The sequence below is a fragment of the Colletotrichum gloeosporioides genome (genome assembly GCF_011800055.1).
Source record: "Colletotrichum gloeosporioides strain Lc1 chromosome Unknown consensus_17, whole genome shotgun sequence".
Taxonomy (NCBI): domain Eukaryota; kingdom Fungi; phylum Ascomycota; class Sordariomycetes; order Glomerellales; family Glomerellaceae; genus Colletotrichum; species Colletotrichum gloeosporioides.
This window is the reverse complement of record NW_025544662.1, coordinates 2,637,013-2,658,763: the sequence shown is the minus strand read 5'-3', so window position 1 is coordinate 2,658,763 and position 21,751 is coordinate 2,637,013. Positions and strand designations below refer to the sequence as shown.

General features: G+C 53.2%; 2 protein-coding genes across 2 annotated transcripts; one reads left to right on the top strand and one right to left on the bottom strand.

The window, feature by feature from the left end:
- Positions 1-4,332: 4,332 nt before the first annotated feature.
- On the top strand, positions 4,333-7,684 carry GCG54_00011603 (Zinc finger protein zas1; the record flags this gene model as incomplete). Its single annotated transcript, XM_045411505.1, has 6 exons — positions 4,333-4,815; positions 4,864-4,889; positions 4,941-5,045; positions 5,093-6,290; positions 6,339-6,458; positions 6,587-7,684. The coding sequence occupies 6 exons, from the start codon at positions 4,333-4,335 to the stop codon at positions 7,682-7,684; spliced, it is 3,030 nt and encodes a 1,009-aa protein (XP_045268563.1).
- Positions 7,685-17,270: 9,586 nt separating this feature from the next.
- On the bottom strand, positions 17,271-19,553 carry GCG54_00011602 (uncharacterized protein; the record flags this gene model as incomplete). Its single annotated transcript, XM_045411504.1, has 2 exons — positions 17,271-19,113; positions 19,198-19,553. The coding sequence occupies 2 exons, from the start codon at positions 19,551-19,553 to the stop codon at positions 17,271-17,273; spliced, it is 2,199 nt and encodes a 732-aa protein (XP_045268562.1).
- Between the last annotated feature and the right edge of the window lie 2,198 nt (positions 19,554-21,751).

Below are 21,751 nucleotides of genomic sequence, written 5' to 3'. Positions count from 1 at the left end.
AGCGTCCGGTGATATCGCGATGTGATGCTATGCGAGTGCCACTGCAAGGTACCATCGAAGGAATATGCGCCCGCGGCAAGGCGTTTCCTCCCATCAGTTCGCATTCGTCCTTCTTACCGCCGTCAATCTTCAGCAAGCTGAGGCCAGAAACAGAAAATGCAGCACCGGGTCCGGGTCGGATGATCCTTCCCGCACGCGTTATCGATACACCTCACCTCCTTCCTTCCTCACGTCGCGGTACCTACCTACCTTACCGGTTGGTGCTCCTTCCTCACTCAGAGGTAAGGTAGGCAGGGTTGGTACCTCAGGTCATCACATCACCAACAGGAAGCGACGTTGTTGGAAGCGGACGTGAAGGCACTGCTGATAGGTAGGTAGCGAGGGGCTTGGTGCCGGGTCCTGCCTTCCTACCTTAGATGGCCAGATGGCCGAGGCCGGCCCTTTCCAGGTTCTGTTCCTCCTGTTAGACGAGTCAACCTAACGAATTAACGAAGCAACCTGGAAAACTTCAAGGTGCACTGCTCACCCGGAATCCACCCAACGAATAGGATCGGATCACAATCCCTCCGGCAGCGACGGATCCTCCTCCACCTGGTCACCGCACATACGGGCAATCGAGCCTGGGACTTGAATCATTGCCGAGATCATCGGTGCAAATCCTTCCCCCGTCCCGCTGCTTCCCCGCCCTTGGGGGACGATATCCCACCTCGGTCCCAACCTAGAGGCCTGGCCTGTTGTTGGCAAGGTACGGATAGAATTTTTCACACCACCACTCCAGTGTCGTTCTTGGTTGAGAGAGGTATCCCTACCAACCATTATTACCTGGTTAGGTTCCATCAACAACGAGTTACGACAGTGTACAGTACAATCCAGCTGCATACCTTACCTTGGACATTTGCCAACATTTCACAGTGATCTGCAGGTCCCGAAACTTGAAACAGCCCCCATCACTGCAAATCAACCAACAGGCCGTTTCAACACCAGATATCGCGCATGCAGCACTCTCGGTCGGTCCGGCCCCCAAACCCAATTCGACCCAAAGGCCCGTTCAGGTCTCAACGGCCCCTGATAATCCTGTCCTCCCTCCCGGAGTTCCTGTGCTGGTGGTCCTGGTGGTCCTGGACTGAGATCTACGAATACTCGGCTGGTCGTGGGTCTCAAAGCAAGGGCCGTGGCCGTTGCCCCCCGTTCCACTGCGAGCCGATATGCCCCGGCCTCCAAAATGCCATGCAGCCGATTCGGACCCCAAGTTGCGACGGCAGACGGCTTTCACCCGCCATCATCACGCACAGAAGATGAAACACTGAAGAATTTCTCCCCCGTGGTCGCATCTCGCTTTCTCCGTTTCCCGCTCCCGTTCCTCCCTTGATTGAAATGCGACCTACCCGGACCCATCCGTCCCTGCAGTCGGTCCAGGCCGTCGGTGTGTGCCCCATTCGGAAACCCCACCTTTTGGTGGTCGGCTCTCGCCAAAAAAGCACTCGTCTTCGTACCTTACTCCGTACCTACCAAAAACCCTTTTCCTACCGACGACTTACGCCCATGCCATGTCATGCCCAGACTAAGGCAAGTGTCGCCTTTTAGCGTGTCTCGACGACCAACGACTTCATCTCCCTCGAGATAGCTATGCACTCTACAGCAAATCATCTGCCACACCAACTTGCAACGAGCTGAAAATGTTCGCATCATCCGCGCGCGATACACGCTTTGCGACCGTTTCAAGCAGATTGATCTCGAGATATATCGAGCATCACCAGTTTGCAACTCACTTACAAAAATAGGTTTCCATTTCCGAGTGGTTCGTTCACCTTCGCGCCAATGGGGCTTTTGCTTGGAGCTGCGCCTGAGCCCCTGCTGTCCCCGCTGCGTCGGGGTGGGCTATCCCTGTCATCGCCCTGTCCCTCGCCCATGGATGTCTCTCAGCGGGCCGGGCGCTGCATGGCGTTTCTTGATGCTCCCGTCTTGATTGACATTATCAACCAACGGCTCGGTTGCGTTGCTACTACAGTATCTGCATTTTTGGCACCCGTCACTGAGCCTGTCGATGCCCATGGTCTCCGGAAGCCGGAAATCGACAATCAATAAGGAGATTATCGGATTACCAATATGAATCTGAGTCAAAGCATGGCTGGCAGGGAATCTGCCTCCGAGGTCCGAACCCCTGAGCCGGGTGGCTCTGCCGACTCTCCTTCAACCCACGGATTCAGGATTCCTCGGTCCTCGGTCCTGACATCATTGTGTCTCTCTCTCCCTTTGCGCCGCCGTAACGGAACCACCAGACGGTTGGGTGTGTGTGTCCCTCCGCCCGGGAGACGGAAGAGACATAGGTGCCAGAATTACATACATCGCCTCAGCAAGGAGGGGAGGGCTCATTGGCACACAAGCCGCAGGTTGTGTTGCTTATTATGGACGGACCGAGAGTCACCAGACATGCGGCGCTGCTGTGGTTGTGAGCAAAAGCGACATCACGCAGTCAGCCGTCCCCCTCCCCCACCAGCGCGCATAGGTACTTACTCTAACACCGTCACAGACAGATAAGTCTTGAAAGTCACTCACTCACTCTTGTTTAACGGAAAGGCTGCAACAACAGCAAAACGCTGGTCGTCAAGTCGTCAGTCAGCCGCTGCCTGCTCTGTGCCTCTGTCTAGCAAGTTTTCCACCGGGATCGGTTACATTTCCCTGTGCCCTGTAAAGTCAAAATCCAAAAAGGGCAAGCCAAGTTTGCAGGGGTTATTGACAGGGACGCCGACTCATGCATGCACTGCAATGACAACGGTTTACTTTACGGTTGAGGCTGCGCCTCACTTCGTCTGACATTTTTTTCTCTCTCGCTCTTGCAGCACGTCGCTCAGTGTGTCTCTCTACAAGCAATTCCCCCAGAAAAGACGCACTCACAGCCACTTCTTCCCACCACGGACGCTAGCGGCCGCTACTGTGGGAAACGGAATGACCGCGCTCCATTTGGCGCCGCTATTCCCTCTCGTATCAACACGGTGACGCCATAACCGCATGTCGCTATTCCTGTTCGAGGGACAGCGCTCTCCCTTTTGACAGAATGGCGGCCTTTTTCGCTGTTTTTCTGCCCCTACTGCATTACTTTGCAGTACCCAGCATTTCCACCGCCGGCAGGGCCTGTATGTACGGTATTGCTGTCTCTGACATGACAGCACATACCTTATCAAATCTTCAAAAGATCAACATGAACGGGAAATGAGGCGTCTGTCTGGGGTTTCGCCGACATGCGATCGATTCACGATCTTGTCTTGATCTCCCGAGACAGGAGGAGAGACACGGCCAAACAGCTCAAAAGAGGCACCATCACCATGGTTTCATTCCGCGGCTACTGCATAGCATCCTCATCGTGCCGCGGCTTTTCCGCCCCAGCCCTATACACCATTAACAGACGAGACAGACGAGACGATCCCAGACGCGCTCATTCCGTAGCATCGCGGCAAATTTACACCTAAACTCGGGGAGACGCTGCGTGGGACCCGTGGGACCCCCGTCTACAGTGCCAGCCCGCAGCCTTGGAGGGCTGAGTCGTATGACAGGCATCTGGCAGCTCTACCAATCAACCCGACGCCATATGCAGTGGTGGGCGACCGAACCCCAGCTCGGCCGATACCCTTTCGAAGGAGTACCTTGCATTTTTCGACCTGCCTCCATGTCCAGTGCCCTTCATTACCCATGTCTACCGCTGACAGGGGACTAGAGGCCTCAAGAGAACAGCCTCCTTGAAGAGCTGTCACCCTCCCGCCTCTACTTCTGCTCACGCGCACCTGCATCTGCTCTCTTCTCAATATAGCAATGTCTGGCACCAACAGCACGATCACTATCTTTGTCTCTTTTCTTCGTTCAGTTCCATTGCATATGGGGATCGCTTAGAACCAACTGCTCACAGTTCCAACTCTTGTCTGCAACCTGCACACTTGCACTGCAGACCGGTTCTGCACCTCGACTGACCTCTCACCCTTACCCTGACACCCCGCCTGTTGGTCAGGCTGACAACCAAGAACCGCCCCCCAAAATCTTGCCTTACCGTACCTTACTGCCTATTTCCCCCAGTTACCTTAGTGTTAGCCTTCCTTTCTACAACGACGCCCCCCTTCTTCTTGGACCCTGATTGCCTTGCCCCCCCAATTCACACTGCGTCTGGATGTTGGGGGTTGCTGCCATCTCCATTCTCTGCTGCACCTCACGCTCTATTCCCAGGAGAGCACTCAGCTGGGCTGTGTATTACTAAGTTTGGCTCTGTTGCTTGCGCTGCGTTTCCCACTCTGGCCACACAACAGCTCTGCCGACAACACCTCCCAACGGCGGGAATCATAAACCATGGCCAGCCTCCAAGATATCATGAATGTCGATGAGGACCAACTCGACTCCCACACCAATAAGAAGGACCAGCTCCCAACCTCATCAAGCATATATCACCAACCATATCTAGCACCCAGCCCAACATACAACTCGGGTTATGCGACAGGTGGAGACCAAGCAGACAATTCAGTAACGAAGAAACGAAGTCCTCCAACACGCATCACCAAATCCTCTACCGGTTCGTCGTCTTCGTCCGGCCGACCATCAACATCTCGTCGACGAAGCAACGTTAGCCCTGAAAACATGGACCCTTCGCAGTATGGATACGGCTATGGCGGGCCGTCTGGAGGCCACGATCCTTCCGGTGCGCCCTCGAGACCGTTCAGCAACACGCCTCCCGGTTCGGATATGCCAGTAAAGTTGACTCCGATTACTGGGCGGGTCAGTCGCGCGAAAAAGGGTATGAAGGTTCACACTTGTGATATCTGCCGCCCTCCCAAGGTAAGCTAGGTCCTCGATCAACTCGCGGCGCATTCTGACTTTGACCAGACTTTTACGCGTGCCGAACACTTGAGGTGAGACATGCCGCGGTGCGTTGGTCACCTCATCAACTGACAGACATCTAGGCGACACCAACTTAGTCACGAAACTCCTCAGTACGCGTGCTCTGTGCCAGGTTGCGACAGGGCGTTTCACCGCAAGGATCTTCTTGAGCGCCATCAGCAACGACAGTATGTTGTCCAGGCGAGACGTTGAGACTCTCTTACTGACTTTTCAGTGAACTGGAGGGCGACAAGGCGTCAAGAAGCGGAGGCGCAAGTCAGAGCCGACGCACCTCTGCCGGCTCTCTGGAAAGCGGCGTTCGTGGCATGGGGCTCCAGCATCCCGTCCTCGGGTATCCACCGAACGCGTCAACCCCGACCCAAAGTCTCCCGATGACGCCGAGCATGTCGAATCCCGGTGGCTACCAATCGATGAACGCGCCTGACGTGAGCAAGTCAATGTCTCCTCACATGGGCAACGAATACCGCCCTTCTTCCGGAGGTCCTAGTTACGGTGGAGGATACACCTTGTCCGGTCAATCCCAACCAGCCATTCTTCAACATTCACCTAATCACGGATACGATACCACTCCATCGTTTGGCGCTGTCGACTACAGCCAACCTCGAACGACGCCTGAATTTCCTTCCCTGTATCTGCAGACACATGGACTTGGCATCCAGATGCCTGCTGGCCCCGACGGACTGCCCGACCTTTCCCACGCTCAGGACAACGCTGGATGGCCGTCGTCGGCTTCCGATAGCACTTACTCGACGCCTTCCGACAACTCTCGCCCCCGCGCACTCTGGCCGACGGCAAGGGCTAATACTGAGTGGTCAAGCAACCTTCTGCCGCCTTACAGGGATGCTAGCCTCGACATGACGAATCCCATGTTCTACCAATTCCCGACTTCGCCCCATATCAGCACACCTCAAGTCTACCCCACGGTCGACGTCTCGATTTCTGGATACTCTGACGAGCAGACGCTCCTCGATCCTCACCAACAACCCCGGTTTACCAATACTGTTCGTAGCCCGACCCCGCCGGTGACGTCGGCATCGGCTCAATCTTCTGAAACTCTAGTCACCCCGTCGACGGCACTACCATCAGACCGGATGATGAACTCACTCGCCTGCCTGGGCCGTCAGAAAGAGGTGGCGTTGGGCCTCCTGGCGGCCCCAGCCCTGATGCAAGGCTCTGTGCCTCTGCCTCCTGCGAATGTCTGCAAAGCCATCCCCAACTACCTCGAGGTCTACTGGGAGAAGGTGCATCACATCTTCCCAATCGTACACAGAAGGACCTTTGAGGCCGCAGCGGAGCAGATTGATGTGCTCCGTTGCGCCATGGCTGCAGTCGCTACTCAGTACATGAGTACTAGGGAGGACCGCATCAGGGGAAATCAATTGCATGAATACGCCTGGCAACAATGCAGACGCGTAGGTCACTATACTTTTTACAACCAAAATTCCACTAACCATACCCAGTTCCTTCAATGGGATGTGCCTGTCATGCAATCGATTTTGCTATGTGAGTTCTTCGCTCGTTTCCGCGGGAGACGAGCGGCCATCCGGCCATCCAAAGAATTCGAGTCCATCTACTCTAGGGTAAGTCCTCTTCTCTATTGTTTCGTTCTTTGATCTACTTTCTTCTAGCTTTCGCCTTGATTTCTCCTTTGGTTTCTTTCTTTGGTTCTCGTGTCTCTCAAAACAACAGCATTCTAAGCCATCTCCAGGTCTCCGACAACTCTGTCATCTTCGCCACAGTCCCCATGTCCGGGCCGAACACAGTCAGATGGCACACCTGGCTCGACACCGAAACCCGCCGCCGCCTCCTGGCCGCCTGCTTCGTTCTGGACACCCACAGCTCCGTTTACCTGGAACAACAACGCGTCCGCGACTACGACATCGCCGACGGCGTTCCTCACATCCCTCTCATCGGCCCTTCCAACGACCTATGGGAAGCCCCCAGCGCCGAGGCCTGGGCTGCAGCCGTTGCCGCAAAGACGGATTCCCGCGACGACCAATCCCTCCTTTCCTTCATCAATCCAGACACCCTCTCCGCCGCGAGCATCAACTCACACCTCCCCTTCGACCGCGCCGTCATCCTCGCCTTCGAGACCCTGCTCCTCCCCGCTCGCGACGACGCCACCAAGCTCTCCCACTCAGAGACCGAAATTGCGGAACCAGAGACCTACCGCATGGCAAACATCTTCCCAGACTGCCCCGTCGCAAACACCTACCTCGCCCTCGCCCACACACCGCTCCACGACCTCCTCGCAGTCTCGGGCGACAGCTGGATCTTTAGCCAAAAGGTCCTCCAGCCAAAGTCCTTTGCGGACCACCAGGAGCGTCTCGCAAAGTGGTGTGACTCAGGTGACGCCGCAGTTGCCGTCGTCTTCGCCTCTCGTGCCCTCCGCGCCTTCACGGAGCACGGCAACTCGGAGCAAGACCTCGACGAGGACGACGACGAGATGGATGTCTGGGAGATGGGCCGCCAGAGAATGTGGAAGGACGACATCTCAGACTACTGGGGCATGTACGTCTGCGCCCTCATCTGCTGGGCCTACGGACACCGCACCACCTCCCGCGAGAACGCGGCCGGGGTGGGCGAGGGCGACGACAGCGCCGCGCTTAGGTGGGTGCGCACCGTGGCCAGTATGCGCGCCAAGGACGTTCTCAAGCTGCGCTCCAAGAAGGACGCCATCACCACTGTGGGCCTGGTCAGGCGCTGGCTTGACATGGACTGTATCGGTGGACGGAGCCGCTTGTATGTCGACGCAGTCGGCGTGTTGAAGAAGCTGGAGGAGGGTGTCAACTGGAAGTGCTTCTAACGGCCTTTTTCCTTTATTCTGTTCCACGCTCCCCCCTTTTTTCTTGCATTTGTTGGATTTCGACATGGCACAACAGCACATTGAGCGGTAGCCAGTGGGGGAGGTTAATACCTATTTGCATTGTATACTTATGAATAATGACGGGTTGGGCATTTTCTTATCTCATCTTGTTTTCCTTCTCATTTTCATTTCACAAACAGCATACAGGGGACGCGGGTACTTGTTGATAGGAGGTGATTCGGTTCGGAGAGGTGGTTTGAGAGAGATGAGTTGCAATGTTGGAGAAAGATATACAGACATGTCGGCGCCGAGGCGTTTGATGAGATGAGAACACACACACACACACCCCCCATTTTAGACGCATATTTTATATACATGGCGGGCTTGTATGGATAGGCATAGGAATACATCTGTTTGCATGTTACATGATACTCTCAAGATGATTGTGATGGGTGATGGCGGCGACTGGGATCAGTCTATGGCTCTTGTTTGTTGGGTCAAGCCCACGTGATGAGATAGATTACTTTCTTGGACCTGAGCGAGCACCTCAGCAGAGAGGATCCTGGGCCACTTTATCTGTTGTGCCGCGCTTCTCCAGGTTTTTGGGGGGTTACTTATTAAAGGTCTGCTGGGCGGAAGGGATGTTTGAAGTCAGGGTGGGCGGCTGCCGTGATGCGGAAGTATATATAAAAGGGGACGAGAGCGTAGATGTTAACCCAGCAAGCAATCAATATGCATTGCATGGAGGTTCACAGATCAACTTTGTATCCACGTTGCGGGCTACATTCCCCCTTTGGGCTGCGGCGATCCGCGGCAGGCATGCATGAGGCATGCTCCCATCCGCGCATGGATTGGAGCTTGCAGCGTCGGGCTCTGGCGGCGATGTGTGAGTGTTTGGGGAATCAACGCGAGATGAAGGATCAGGATGGGTCTTGGTAGGAAGTGGTGTATGATTCTGTCGCCGAAGGGGGTTCTGGTGTTGGGTTGATGACAAGGGTATGAGCCGGCTTGCTTGTAAGCAAATCACCAAAGGAAGAACAAATCTGTGCTTTGGGATGGTATTCTGGAGCTATAGGTGGTTAATAAATACTTGTTTGTACACCGCTGCGTCTCCTGGGAATAGAGCCGGTCGTCTGATGTAGGAGGGAGCAGCTGGTGGTATAAATGAGAGCATTCGGCTTTTCTCATACAGTCCACAAGCGACAAATTTCGTTCCATGTAGTCATTGTTGTTCGTAACTGATCCATTCTGGTCTCGCGAGCATGACGTCCCCCTTGGAGGGCAACTTCAGCATTCCCAGGCCCTTGAAATGGAAAGGAAGAGGCCATTATCTCCGGTTCTCGGTAGTGTCTGAGTATGTGTAAGAATATGAGGTGGCTCTTAGTGGATTAGCTGGGCGTGAGGACTTCAGATTGTGGTTCGCCATGTCGCGAAGTGAACTTTAGAGGAGATCCATGACGGCGAGAGTGTCGTCAGTCATGGCTTCGAAGTTAGTCCAATCGAACGGAAACTTCATCGTGAGTACATTGTGGCGGCTTGAAATGATCAAGGGGTAGAGTAAGTGCATTTATATACCCGCTGGACAGGCCAGTGTCTTTGCTCCGGGGGGAGTCTCTAGATGGGAAGTTTTGTTCGCGTCATGGAATTGGACGTAGGATGCCGAAGGGTATATGAAGAGAATGTGGGCGTATATGATGTCCACCACGCAACAGAATCCGGTGAAATCTGCGCTTGTTTTTTTCGCAGATCAGTCCTCGTTGCGAGGTGCATTTACCGTCCTTCGGGCAATGCTCTGGTGGGCGTGCTTCAGGGATTTAGGTTCGAGTTCTTAGGCCTTTGCCTGTTGAGTGCGGTGGCGATGTTTGTGTATCTGAAGCCGTATACGCAAGAAGGAAGGACGGTCGTGGGTTTCGAAGGGTATGAGTTCTGTTTCCTTGTTGTCGAGGAATCATCTCGGGGCTGTGACGTGTCCTACTTTGCCCGCAAGTAGATGTTAGATGGCTTATTTCTAAGACAACTGTGAGATGATGAAATTTTCCTGCAGATAGTATGTCAGAGACACGGACGGGTAATATATACCCTTTGCAGTGCGAAAGTCTGATTGGGGCAAGACGGCGGCTGGACGATGTAGAGACCTGACATGACACTCGTGGTATAAATGAGAAGGATTGGTGTTTCGTGCAGTAGAAGGGTGCACGCACGAATTGAACCCGTCGCGTTTAAGAGCGGATACCCAGTGGTTTCATTTACTAGCATCACGATGAGGACATCTATCTCGTAGGTGATAATGGCAGTCCCGAGTGTTGCGTAAGTAGGCGGTGGGTGATGACAAGAAACGTCTGTCATCTCTGGCTTTTGGTGAAGTTTGGGTGTATGTGAGGATATACTATGGACGAGAGAGATGATTAGAGCTTGCTGGGATATCTTGAGGTCGAGGTTGCGAGCGTTGGGTGATCTGTTGCTGCGAATCTGCTACTATACGCTGCCCCGGTCTTGAAGGAAGCCCGTTCTCGACATAATCGGGCACGCATGGGAATGGACGTCATCTTCTGTATCGAGAAAATTTCATGACGAGATCCGTCCCGCTGTTTTATATCTATCGACGAATCCGATGTCTTGCCGCAGGGAGGGGGTTCCGTGTGGACTGGCGTGCCCGCGCGTTAGGGAGATGGGCTTGGCGGTGCTGAGTCCGATGTGTCTCTTGAGCGGTAGCATATAGTTACATGAGAGAATTAGGTCTTTCAGCTCTTCAAATCGATTTTCGGGCCCTTTGCTTCGAACAGTTTGAAAGCTGCTTAGCCATTTGGTATCTCGAGATAAGTCTGGTTTATCGGCTTGGTGTTCATAGGGGTTCCGGGATACACTCATGAACTCGATGGCGTTAGTATTATTCACTGTCTCGGTTCCGTGTATTTTTCTTTGTATAATCCTAAGATGCGGAATTGCGTGGTTCGAGTGGGCAAGTGAGTGTGGGTGGTGATCTCTGAGGTCGAAGAGCTTGAACCTTCGCCAATTGACACCCTTGAGCATTCCCACTTCCAACACATTTCTGCTTCTACTCAGAGTGAGAGTTAAGGTCCCTGTGATCTGGTTTTTATAGATTACGGGGCAACTTGCCGTATCAATCTAAGCATCCGCAACAATGCGGATCATAATAGACGAAGTTCGCGTGGGACTCGAATGCCATCTGGACCTATAAGAGGCCGTGCAAGCAGGTGAGAGTTGGAGCATCATCAATGCTCGTGGCGTTCATCTCATTGGATTGCGATAGCATCGGCCGCCAACGAACCCCCTGGGGCTAGCGAAAGCCACGTCCAGCTGGACCACTGCAATCTGGGAACTTCTCATCACCGTCTATCACCGCTTAATCTTTATTCCTAGCAATAATCAGAGAAAACAACTAACACGCCAAAAGCTGCCGGTAGGTGCAACACCTCGTCTCATACTTAATGGGCTAAGCTACCTTGCCTAGAGTGTCAAGATATCCTTTGAAACATACAGATCTCTGTCGACATTCTAGTCGATTTTTTGGCTTGTCGAAAGGTACTTTGAGCCAGGATGCTGTTTTATACTCATTGGGAAAGCTCTGCGCATGAGGTGAGAGCACGGGGACATGATCTTTCGCGGCTGTGCTGTAGCCCAGCTGTTGGCTGGTTGCTACATAAGCCCTCGAGGAAATATAAAGAATCGGTCATATAAGCTTCACGGAAAGAGGACTAAAAGAACTCCAGCGCGACGCTTTCCCATCTGCACGCCTCAATGTGGTCTCCTGCGATATATATCAGCATGGAAGCCACCTCACATCGGGGCCTCTGAGTGTTCAGCAGGATAGACTGAAGCATCACTTGTCATTAGGGAGAGCTTATTGGATCTGAATACTTGCCGGCGGTCAATTGATGCTGTGAAGTTATACTTAACAAGGGGGCAGGTAGGGGACATGAAGATGAGATGATGTCCAGGCCGTCTTTCGGATATGGCCAGATTCAGAGCAGCCAGCTGGGCCAGCTTAGCCATTTGTTTTAAAAAAACGGTATCACTGAAGCATCAATCCACTTATATAGCTACAGATCACAATCTTTGTCTAGTTATTTCATAGGCCCACGCTCTTACGTAGAGCTTGCCACTGTATTAGTCTTGAATGGACGAGAGCGACGTGTTACGTGATGTTGCACTAGCTTTTCCCTTCACCTCAACTAGAGAAGACGAAGCTGAATGTCTTATATAATGGTACCCAGATGTATTCTCCAGGGCCATTCAGACAAATGCGGCGTTCGCCTGATCTTTCGGGAAAGATTACTTACCTCCGTGCTCATCGCCGTCAGCAGCCATTCCGCAGAAAATATTCCTTGCAGCCTCAATCCGCAAACCCAGTCTCCGTTCTTTATCACTGCCCGCTAATGTTGCATTTGCTTTGCCGCAATACGCCGGAGACAGACACTCTCACAAACTGCTTCGAATTTACTGTGTTCCTGCGGGAGAACCTAGACAAGACCGAACCATTCTTGATAAGAGATGATCTTAAGGCTGTAATACTACGATATCGTCAATCATTTGCTGCGATGCTTGAATCAACATGCCTTGAATCGAAATTATAGTCCAACCCGCTAACTGAGATACCGGCTTCACGTTGCTCTTTCATCATTGCTACGTGCATGGCACATGTCGAATCAATCTCCGCCGTCGGCCTTGCTCGCAACTCATGTATACTACTTCCAAACCTTCAGAAACTAACATCTCCTTTCCTGTGTACCACGGATCAGAGCAGGATCGACAGTGGCAGAATTTTAAAGAGGCTCCCGGCCAGAGTTGGCCGGATATTTGGCAATATGCCCAGCCAGACCTCTCGTAGTCTTGAAGACTAGCGATGGGGCAATATTCTCAGTCGCCAGGCTCCATCGTCTTCGTCTGTGGATTGAGTTTGTATACTACTGCAGTGATGGCTTCGAAGTCCAACCCGGCCGGCAAAGGTCAGCGAGCCGTGTACAACATGAGTAACCCCTTCATTTTGAGGGAAGCACCGGATCTAAAGAGATAGCGATAGAGAAAGCTCATGGTTGATGTTTCAATGACCCATGACGTAGCGCTTATAAAACGATGGACCACAGGCCTGGTCTGCCATCTACACGAGCCTCGCCGAATCGACCTCCTCTTCCGCGCGAAACTGATAGTATATAACTACCCCCATGGAATTTCCTAGTTATCACAAACCGGCAATGCAATTGTTTGTGGATCATATTGCTAGAAATCGAAAGAGATTTCTCTTATCTTTATAATCCGAGGACCACGCTGTCATGGCACCACCCATGCTGCTAACACCATATCCATAGCACGGTGAGCACTCCACCGTCAGACGTCGGTACTAGTGAAATATTCCTCGTGAATAGACCAATCAGAATGATCAGAGAGTCTCTAATCTTGTTGCCTCTGACGTCACCTCACCCAAGATCTGGAGCCCCAACAAGGAAGGACGAGACGAGACAGGCTGGCCGATGCACCGATTGCCGATGCCTCCTGGCTCCAAAAATGATCCTGGACACCAATTGCGTTCAAACAGAGGAAACTGTTAAATGAGTCATTTATATGGGCAGCTGAGTTGGAATTCGCTACAGTAGTTGAGGGGGGAGATGTCCAAATGGAAATAGCATCTGCGTATGAGGACACCTTTGAAATCAATGGCCAACATCAGCCAGACCATCTCACATCACCAACTCGTCTGTTCACTTCTTAGTTTTCACAAGCATCTCGACGCAAGGCAACGTCGCAGCTGAGTCAAAAGCTAGATGCAAAGCCGTCATCACCACCCATCGAGGCACTCGAGGCGGACCAGCCTACACCTCACACACCCCGTGAACAAGTATAAATTACACCGTATATGAAGTTAACTTGTCTCTCAAACAAAACAGTCATAGGGACGGAGGGCTGAGCGAGCTATCAGTCTGGTGTTTGACTTTTCGTATCCCGCCGACCAGGTATCGACGTCCACTGCATCTACATATAAGCAAGAAACCCGATCACTCCCGACTAGTCGTCTTTGCGTTTCTAGTAACGCTATCAGATTATTCAACATGAATGATACAAGTATGATCAGAGGATCTCAGTTGAGTACCAACACATCTGATCACAAACATCAATCTGAAGAGACCAACGAGTTAGCCACCAGCTCCTAATTACAGAGCCCCTGCCACCTATCTAGCACTCAGTGCATAGTATAAAGACACGCCAGAAAGCCCAATCGACTGTTTTCGAGGCGAAACAATTCACCAAGAGGTAAGGCTTGAGGGTGGAAAGATTAAAACAGCAAAAGCCACAACGCCCCTGCAGCGCCCATCTCTCCGCTCTTGAACCCAACCGCCGAAGCGACACCCAAGACAGCGCCAATCGCCAGCTCTACCCGTCTCTCTTGTCATGAGTGAAGTATTCGTTGTGAAGAGTACCAAATTCGCAAACAAAGCGATCCAAAGATTGGTCTAAAACCATACAGTGAGGCCTAGCCATAAATATCCAAGGTGACTCAACTCAACTTCTTCGCGACGGGGAGCTGCGAGAAATTGTGGATGAATAGAGTGAAGAACAATCATTCGTCTCATATATGAAATTCCGACTCCTTGAAAGTCTTGCGCCAAAGAGATCATGCTCCTCGAGAACAGAATCCCCCCGCCGTGTCCGTGAAGCCCATCTGCCACCAAGCAGGCTGTACGTATAAGAACCGGCCGAGTTACGAGAGGAACCGACTCAAGCAAAGAATGAAGTCGAGGAAGAACTTTTGGCAATGGCCCTATTGTCTTGTAGTCTGATCGATCTATGAGCCGAATCTTCAACACCAAGCTCGCTCAATGACCGCTCTACATTGACGTAGCTCACAGCCCCTCACTCCTCCCGCCATCACCAGCGTCGTGAGATCATTCGGCGAATAGCCGTTTGTCAAAATGAATAAATCTCCCGGCAGTGATGTATTGGTACTATTACTTGTTCCCAACGATGCGTGAAATGGTTGGAACAACAATTGAGGAAGCCTTACCATTCTGTGATCGCGGCCGCTGAGTCCATTCAAGAACAAGCAAAATTGGTCTACTTGTCCTCTTATATAGGCGGAGTCTTGTGTTGTCGGTGTTCCCGCGCACGCCGAGACCCGTCCCGGGGGTCCGCTGCCGGAGAATCAAAACCAGAAGTCAAGGGGCCAAGCATGCATATATTCTGGAATACCTTAATGTTCGCGCTGCCCCAGACCCACCGCAATCTACTTTCTTGTCTAACGCGCGGGTCTTGTCTAGCTGCAGTACCTGCTCTTAAGTCAAGCTCAAGCTGATACCAAGCGCGCCTATCATCTACACGTCCTACCCAAATACTCGTCCCCTCACATCAGTACATCCTTCATCAGGCCCATTCATATGGTATACATCCCCAATACACGAGAAACATTTGGATACGACCTCTCGTTGATGATCGCTCAAACTATCCACAAAACGCACTCGCAGCGGTCTGACTAGCACCATTCAGAGCCGCGGGATCAACCCAGCCAACACATGGTCGCCCATTGTTGTTCGCGCCGTTCAAACATCTTCACAAGTTAATAAAGTCTCTTTTATACCCTCTCGCCCCTAAATTCAGTAATCACCTCTCACACAGTAGTCTGATCGGCATCTCAACACGCCGCTGTACAACGCCAGATGTCGCGACAAATCGAAGGTTCCGTTCACAGACTACATGAACATTGCCAAGAACCAACTTGTCCCCCAATCAAGGCACGATATCCCCCCCATCACCAATCCTCACCAACCCCGTCGCTGTCTTTCAGCAAGACCGTCATCTAAGTATTCACCAGACCACACCTCCACGCAAAACCCGCCTGTGCCATCCCATCGAAAGATAACCCAACGAGTTCGCTGCTTGCAAGTCTGGCTGGACATCATGTGCAATATTCAAAGACTCAGACTCGATTGGCCTGGTGCTCTCTCAACCTGATCTTCACCCTACACGACCTCCTTATATGCTAAACCAACATCCCAAAGCCCCACCCCCCGCCACACCCTCTACCGCCCCAAATGCAGTATCTCACCTTCAAATCCAGCCCCAAANTCCCCCGCCACACCCTCTACCGCCCCAAATGCAGTATCTCACCTTCAAATCCAGCCCCAAATCGTGGTGTGGCTCCATCGCTCCCCCGCTTCATCGCTACGTCCATCACCTATGCGGCCCCAAATACTCACACAGCAACATCAACCAACAGGCATCTATCTCACTTGGTGCCATCTCCCTGCGCTCTGCTCTCCAAGCAGACAACCCACTTTCAACAGAAGATGTCTTATGCCCCAGCGGCATCGCATTGAGCCGCGGAGCAATAAGCCACTTCCCCACTGTGGTCATTGCCTCAAATCGTTCCACACCTCGCAAACCACCCCCTTAAATAGCATTGGAAAAGCATCCTACCCACCAGGCAGTCACATCACACCATAACAGTGTATATAAACCATCCCCCACCACGGAAACAGATCCGTTCTCGCCCAAGCCAAAATCGGACACTCCTAGCCTAGTTTTTGCAGATGGAGGCCATGGTAGAGTAGACCACGGTAACCACCTCAACCCTCTACCACCGGAGAAACTTCTGGCGTGTGAGTAACACCCTGCTCGCAGACAACGGCAGCCGTCGCCTATTATCGTCACCGTCCCGTGAGTATTCCTCGCCGATACCAACCTCTTCCGCGCGCCCACACCGGCCTCGGAGGACTCGGTAACTACATCAACCTCACTTCCGCCCCCACATGACAACCCGAACATGACAAGCCGAATCGCTGTCACTGGCGAGCTAGACATTTTGGGAGACGAAGAAGCAGATTGTCTTCGCGACGACGTATCATTGTTCCGAGTCCAATCCTCTTATACCTTTTCCTTCTCAACGGCACCTCCTCAGCCTAGCTCGACCCATTCACATTATCACAAATCACGTAGCACACAAAGTTCTGAACCCATGACAATTACTATTGACACGTTCAAGAAACCCCCGGCGGAGGCCCTTCTATATCTAAACCCATGATTCCCATCCACACCCATCATTTGTACAAGGAACCGAAGCCCTCAAGTCAGGGGGCAAAGTTTTTTTTAAAAGAGGAAAAAGAAAGAAAGTCTACTCGCTGGGAGATGCCCCGAGACTAAAAAAAGTAAAGAAAGACGAAAAAGGTGTGTTGTCATAATGGAACAGATAAATGAACAGTGTGGTATGTTTCGAGATGCCATAATACCAGCGGGCATGACATCGCCCGACAGGTGTAAAGCAAAACAGCAGGTAACAACAAACGCCTAGCTCCACACGGCGGACCTCGCGCCGGATTTCCCTCCTTTCCACATTTCTCCTAGTCTCGCATTGCATGCGAATGCACAATGTGTCGGTAAAGATTGTAGACCCGGGTTTGTCCCGTTTCCGTGACCCTGACCAGCTTTTCATGATCAGACTTCACTGCCACTGCGCCCGGCCGTCTAGTCCTAGATTCTGTCGCTTCGACTACCGCTGGCAACGCTTTGCCGTCATAATGCGGAATCCCGTTGAAGCAAGTCTTGTTCGTACATCATACACCATCGTAGCGTGAGCTGTTCAGCCGTAGAAAAGCTCAAACTTGGTCGCGAAGCCGCGCGGGGTCTGCTTGACCTCCTTGATGGGGTGGAGAATCATGGGCGGCAGGCAGGGGCGACCGTGGGTGCGCTCCCAATCCTTGCCTCCGTACGACGTGTCTTCGTATCCGATCCAGTTGTTGTACAGTCTGGCAGGAGGCTCAGCGCGGTAGTACCAAGTCATGCCCTGGTATCTGCGCTCGCGGCCCCAACCCATGGGAGATCCCTCGCCACCACTCTCGCCGCGGGGACCGGGGTTAAACCACTTCGCAAGGAAGGTGCCGTTCCACGGGCGGTCAAACCAGGTGGGGTGAGGCGCAAATACCGTCTTGAAGCCGTGGAGGAGGGCGACGGTTTGCGGGGTCATCTCGGAGGCGATGTGGTTGCCGCGGAGGTTCTCGACGTGCATGATATCCAAGAGGCGCTTAGACACACGCGACTGAGTGACGATGGTGGTGCGGCGGGGGAGGGTCTTGGCGGGGTCAGGGTGAGCCTCGTCTCTGTAGCCCCAAATGTGGTCCGAAATGATCCAGCTGCTGTTGATCGGGTTGAAAATGGGGCCGACAGTGATCATATCCGCATCCTCGCCGACTCCCCACTTGTAGTTATCCTTCTCGGGGTTGTCGACGGGAGGCTTGGGGCCAACAGGGTTAATGAAGCCCAGCTTGGGAGGTCCCCAGACCTGGTTACCGCGAGTGCGCTTCTCAACATCCTTGCGGAAGTCGTTGTCGTAGTCGCCGTGGTACTCGGGGATGTAGTAGCGCTCGTTGCGCTCCCAGAGACCTCTGCGGGGCTGCTTGTTGGCGAACTCATCGAGGCGCTTGAGGAAGTCGTAGTGATGGCCGACGATGCGGGCATCCATCTCCCAGTTCCAAATGAAGTCGAACTCGGGATGGTCCTGGCTGAACTTCTGCACGGACAACCACTGGGCGGAGTGGACGCTTCTTTCATTGTCGTCGGTAAGGGCGGTGTAGACGTCCCAAACGCCCTTGTCGTTCCACAGCTTGGTGATGCCGTGGAACTCGAGAGGCACGTGCTCGTTGAGAACGTACTGGTACGTCGCCTCATCGTTCAAAATATCGAGCTCCTGCTCACGGACGTGCAGCAACAGGAACACCTGGAACTCGCCGCCGGATCGCAGAGAAAGCTCGGAGATGAGCGCGCGAATGACTTGCTTATCGTTTTCGCTGTACTTCTTTCCGGTGTAGGATCGCAGGAGGACAGCTGTTCGGGTGTCCGCCTTCTTGACCTTGGGCTCCTTGGACTTGGTAAAGCCGCGCTTCTCGACCTCCTCGACCTCGTTGCCGTACTTCTCTGCAATGTCAGGGTATGCGGTCTTGATGTATTCGTTGGGCTTGCCATCGTCGAAACGAGCCGCGTTTCTCTCGACGCACTTCTCCTGCAGATCGCCCCAGTTGATGTTATCCCAATCAATCCGGAGGCCAGCCTTGCTGAGCTGGGGCTGGAGACCGTAGGGGCCGAGACGAGTATCACGCTCATAGCAGATGTTTCCATCCATGTTCAGAACGTCGAAGCTGCCAAAGCCGGTAGCGGGGAACTTTGACGGTTGACCCTTGAAGACCAAGAGGTCCTCGACGACCTCGCCGGTGGCTCCAATGCATGGCACGTAGGGTGCGCGGTGCGTCTTGTTCCATTCGTCGCCGTTGTAGTCGGGGTAAGGGTTGTAGGCGAAGGGTCTCTGGTTCGTGTAGGCAACGTCCTGTGCGCCGACGTCGCGAAGAGCGGCGGCATGCTCGGTGGTGCGGTTCTCCTTGTTGGTCAAGGTGTTGAGAGTATTACCGTAGATGTGGTCGTTGCCGGGGAGGCTATTAAGGTTTAGAGAGTCAGTTCCTGCCGCCTTGACGTGACAGCTGACGTTTCCGCCGGCGGGAAGACAAAAATGCACATACCTCTTGGCAGCTTCATATTCAGCCGCGAACTCGTCTCTGAGAGCCTGCTCATGCTTTTCCCTCTCTTGCTTCAACCTCTCTTCTTCCTCCTTCAATCTTTCCTCCTCTTGCTTCTTCTCCTCCTCCGACTTGGGGGGCTCAGCGGGTTTCGGGGGCTCTGCCGGAGCCTTATCGGCGGCGGGAGGAGGCGCGCCGGTGCCATCGTGATTCCATGGCACGACGTGGTATCCTGCGGGAGCGCCGCGAGTTGCGAGGAAGTAGACGGAGATGACGGCGAGGGCCAGGAAGAGCAGCGTCTTGGGACGAGCCCTCGGGGCGACGAAGCCGGTTGATGACTGCTTGAGCATGGTCATCATTGCCAGCGTGGCGGTTGCGGCAGCGGCAGCAACTCGATTATTAAAGCCCGCAGCGGCCTGGGACGGGTATGATGTCGCTAACAGATGGTGGCGGCGGTAAGGTGACGACGAAAAGGTGCCTCTGCGCTAAAGAGGCATACCGCGACAACGCACAGCTGGAAAAAGAGAACCAAAGGAAGGGACAGGCACGCGAACGACGATTTGGGGACGAACGCGCGGTGAGAGGGTTGCGAAGAAAGACGAATTGGTTTGCGTCCTTCGCGGCGGAAAGCCAATCGACAAACCGGTTTACAACAGCGTGGTGGCAGGGCGGGACCTGTTGACTGGGGGGGCCTTGGCGAAATTGGATAAGACTCGTTGGATTAAAAAAAAGAGTGGCGACGGCTCCTATCGAAGAAGACCCGGTTTGGTATCCGTACTTTTTTTCTGCCTGGTGGGTTGCAGCCGTGGGGGAGAACACTGACGGCGAGAGATAGAGAGTGTGTGTGTGTGTATTCGTAGGGTAGGCTGTTGATGTGCTCCGCAAATAAAGATGTGGTTTTGAAGTGAAACGACGAGAAATGTCGACGAAACGAGCAAAAAAGAGGAAGAGCTGGTTTTGCCGCAGTTGCAACCGCGAGGGAAGTAGTGGTGGTGAAGAAAAAAGGAAGGAGAGGGAAGTCGACGACGTCGCTGTGTCTGTCTGTCTGGATGGGGACCAAAAGGAGGGTCGACAACCACCAGGAAAGGAAAGGACTGACGGCAGGATAGGAGAGCGGCAGGTACAATACAGACGCTACCTACGCAGGCGGAAGGAGGCAGGAGGATCTTGGGACTTGGGAAGGGGACGGCAGGAGGCAAGGACGCTTGGGAAGAACACCGCCAATAACAACTGAGGACTAGTCGCAGGGGGATGGATGTACTCCTGAGTCTTGCTTGAGGAGACTGACGACCGTCGTCGTTCTGTCTGCAACACAGCTCAACTCACTCGGCACGCAAAACGAATGGTGGAATCAGGCAACAGGCTCCCCGTCGGTCGTATAACTGCGTTCCTAGGCATCTCAAGGGGATACCTGCAGACAGAACGCGTACCACTGCCGGCTCGGCGCCGTCGACCAACAAGACTCCTACAAAACATCTTGGGTGCGCCGTAGATCGCCAGTCAGTGACTTGAGTACAAGTAAAACCTGCAAGAGCGAGAGTGGTGCTGCGCTGCGCGTGCGTGCAGTGGCCACCGGGTCCCCAATCTAATCTCCAAACAAGGGAACGACTTCCCAGCCCGCTGGACTGATTGGCGTTCCCATTGGCCATGGGATGGATCGATTTGGGAGCTGATGGCGAAAGAGTCGCGCACAGCTGGGAAACTGGAGTTCTCGGCGTCCGGCAATCAATCCATCACACATGTGCGGGCTAGGGTGACATTGTGTGATTTGACCAACTGGCGGCTTCTGTTTAAAAAGGGGGGCCAAGCTTTCAGCCTGTTGCTGCTATCCATGGTCGTTGCGAAAGTCCCAAAGTCCCAACCGACGCGCTGTCGTTCGAAAGATGCGCGTAGCTAGCTCTTCAATTTTTGTCAGAACAAGGTACCAAACCGATGAAAAAAAAAACTTTCACGTCGTTGGGCAGTTGCAAATGATCCAAAATGATAGGTAGCAAAGCTCCGGTTTTTCTTTCCTTCTGTGGCGGGCCAGTGAGACAAAGGAAAGAAGTCTGGAACTTCCAAGCCACCCTTTCCTCGTCGGGCGGTTGGATGCTTGAAACTCCACAGGTGCCTCTTTCCGTCTGAATTCTGGCAGAGCCTGCTATTAAAAGTAACACATGGAAAAAAGCGATGACTTTTGGCTTCCAACGACATTCCTCCCAAACCCATCGAACCGGTGCCGGCACAGCGGTTCGTGTCTGAATTCTTCCAAAGTTGCGACCCGCATGCCATCATCCTCGTTTCCCCTGACTACTTTAGCCTCTGCAATCGTTCAAACCCACGGACGACAACATCAACTTCAGTGGCGTTCCCGCCGTCGATGATGGAGCGCCAAAACGCCGAAAGACAGCAGCACTAACACTTCGAGAAAACCCCCTCCCCTGACGATCGCTTGACAAGTACCGAGACGGCCAACATTTGCGTCAGCGGTACCTCCACACAGGTCCGTCTGCCCCTTTAAATCCGGTCTCACAGGCGGAGAGATCCAGAACGCCACTTTACACGAGCCGCAGTTGCC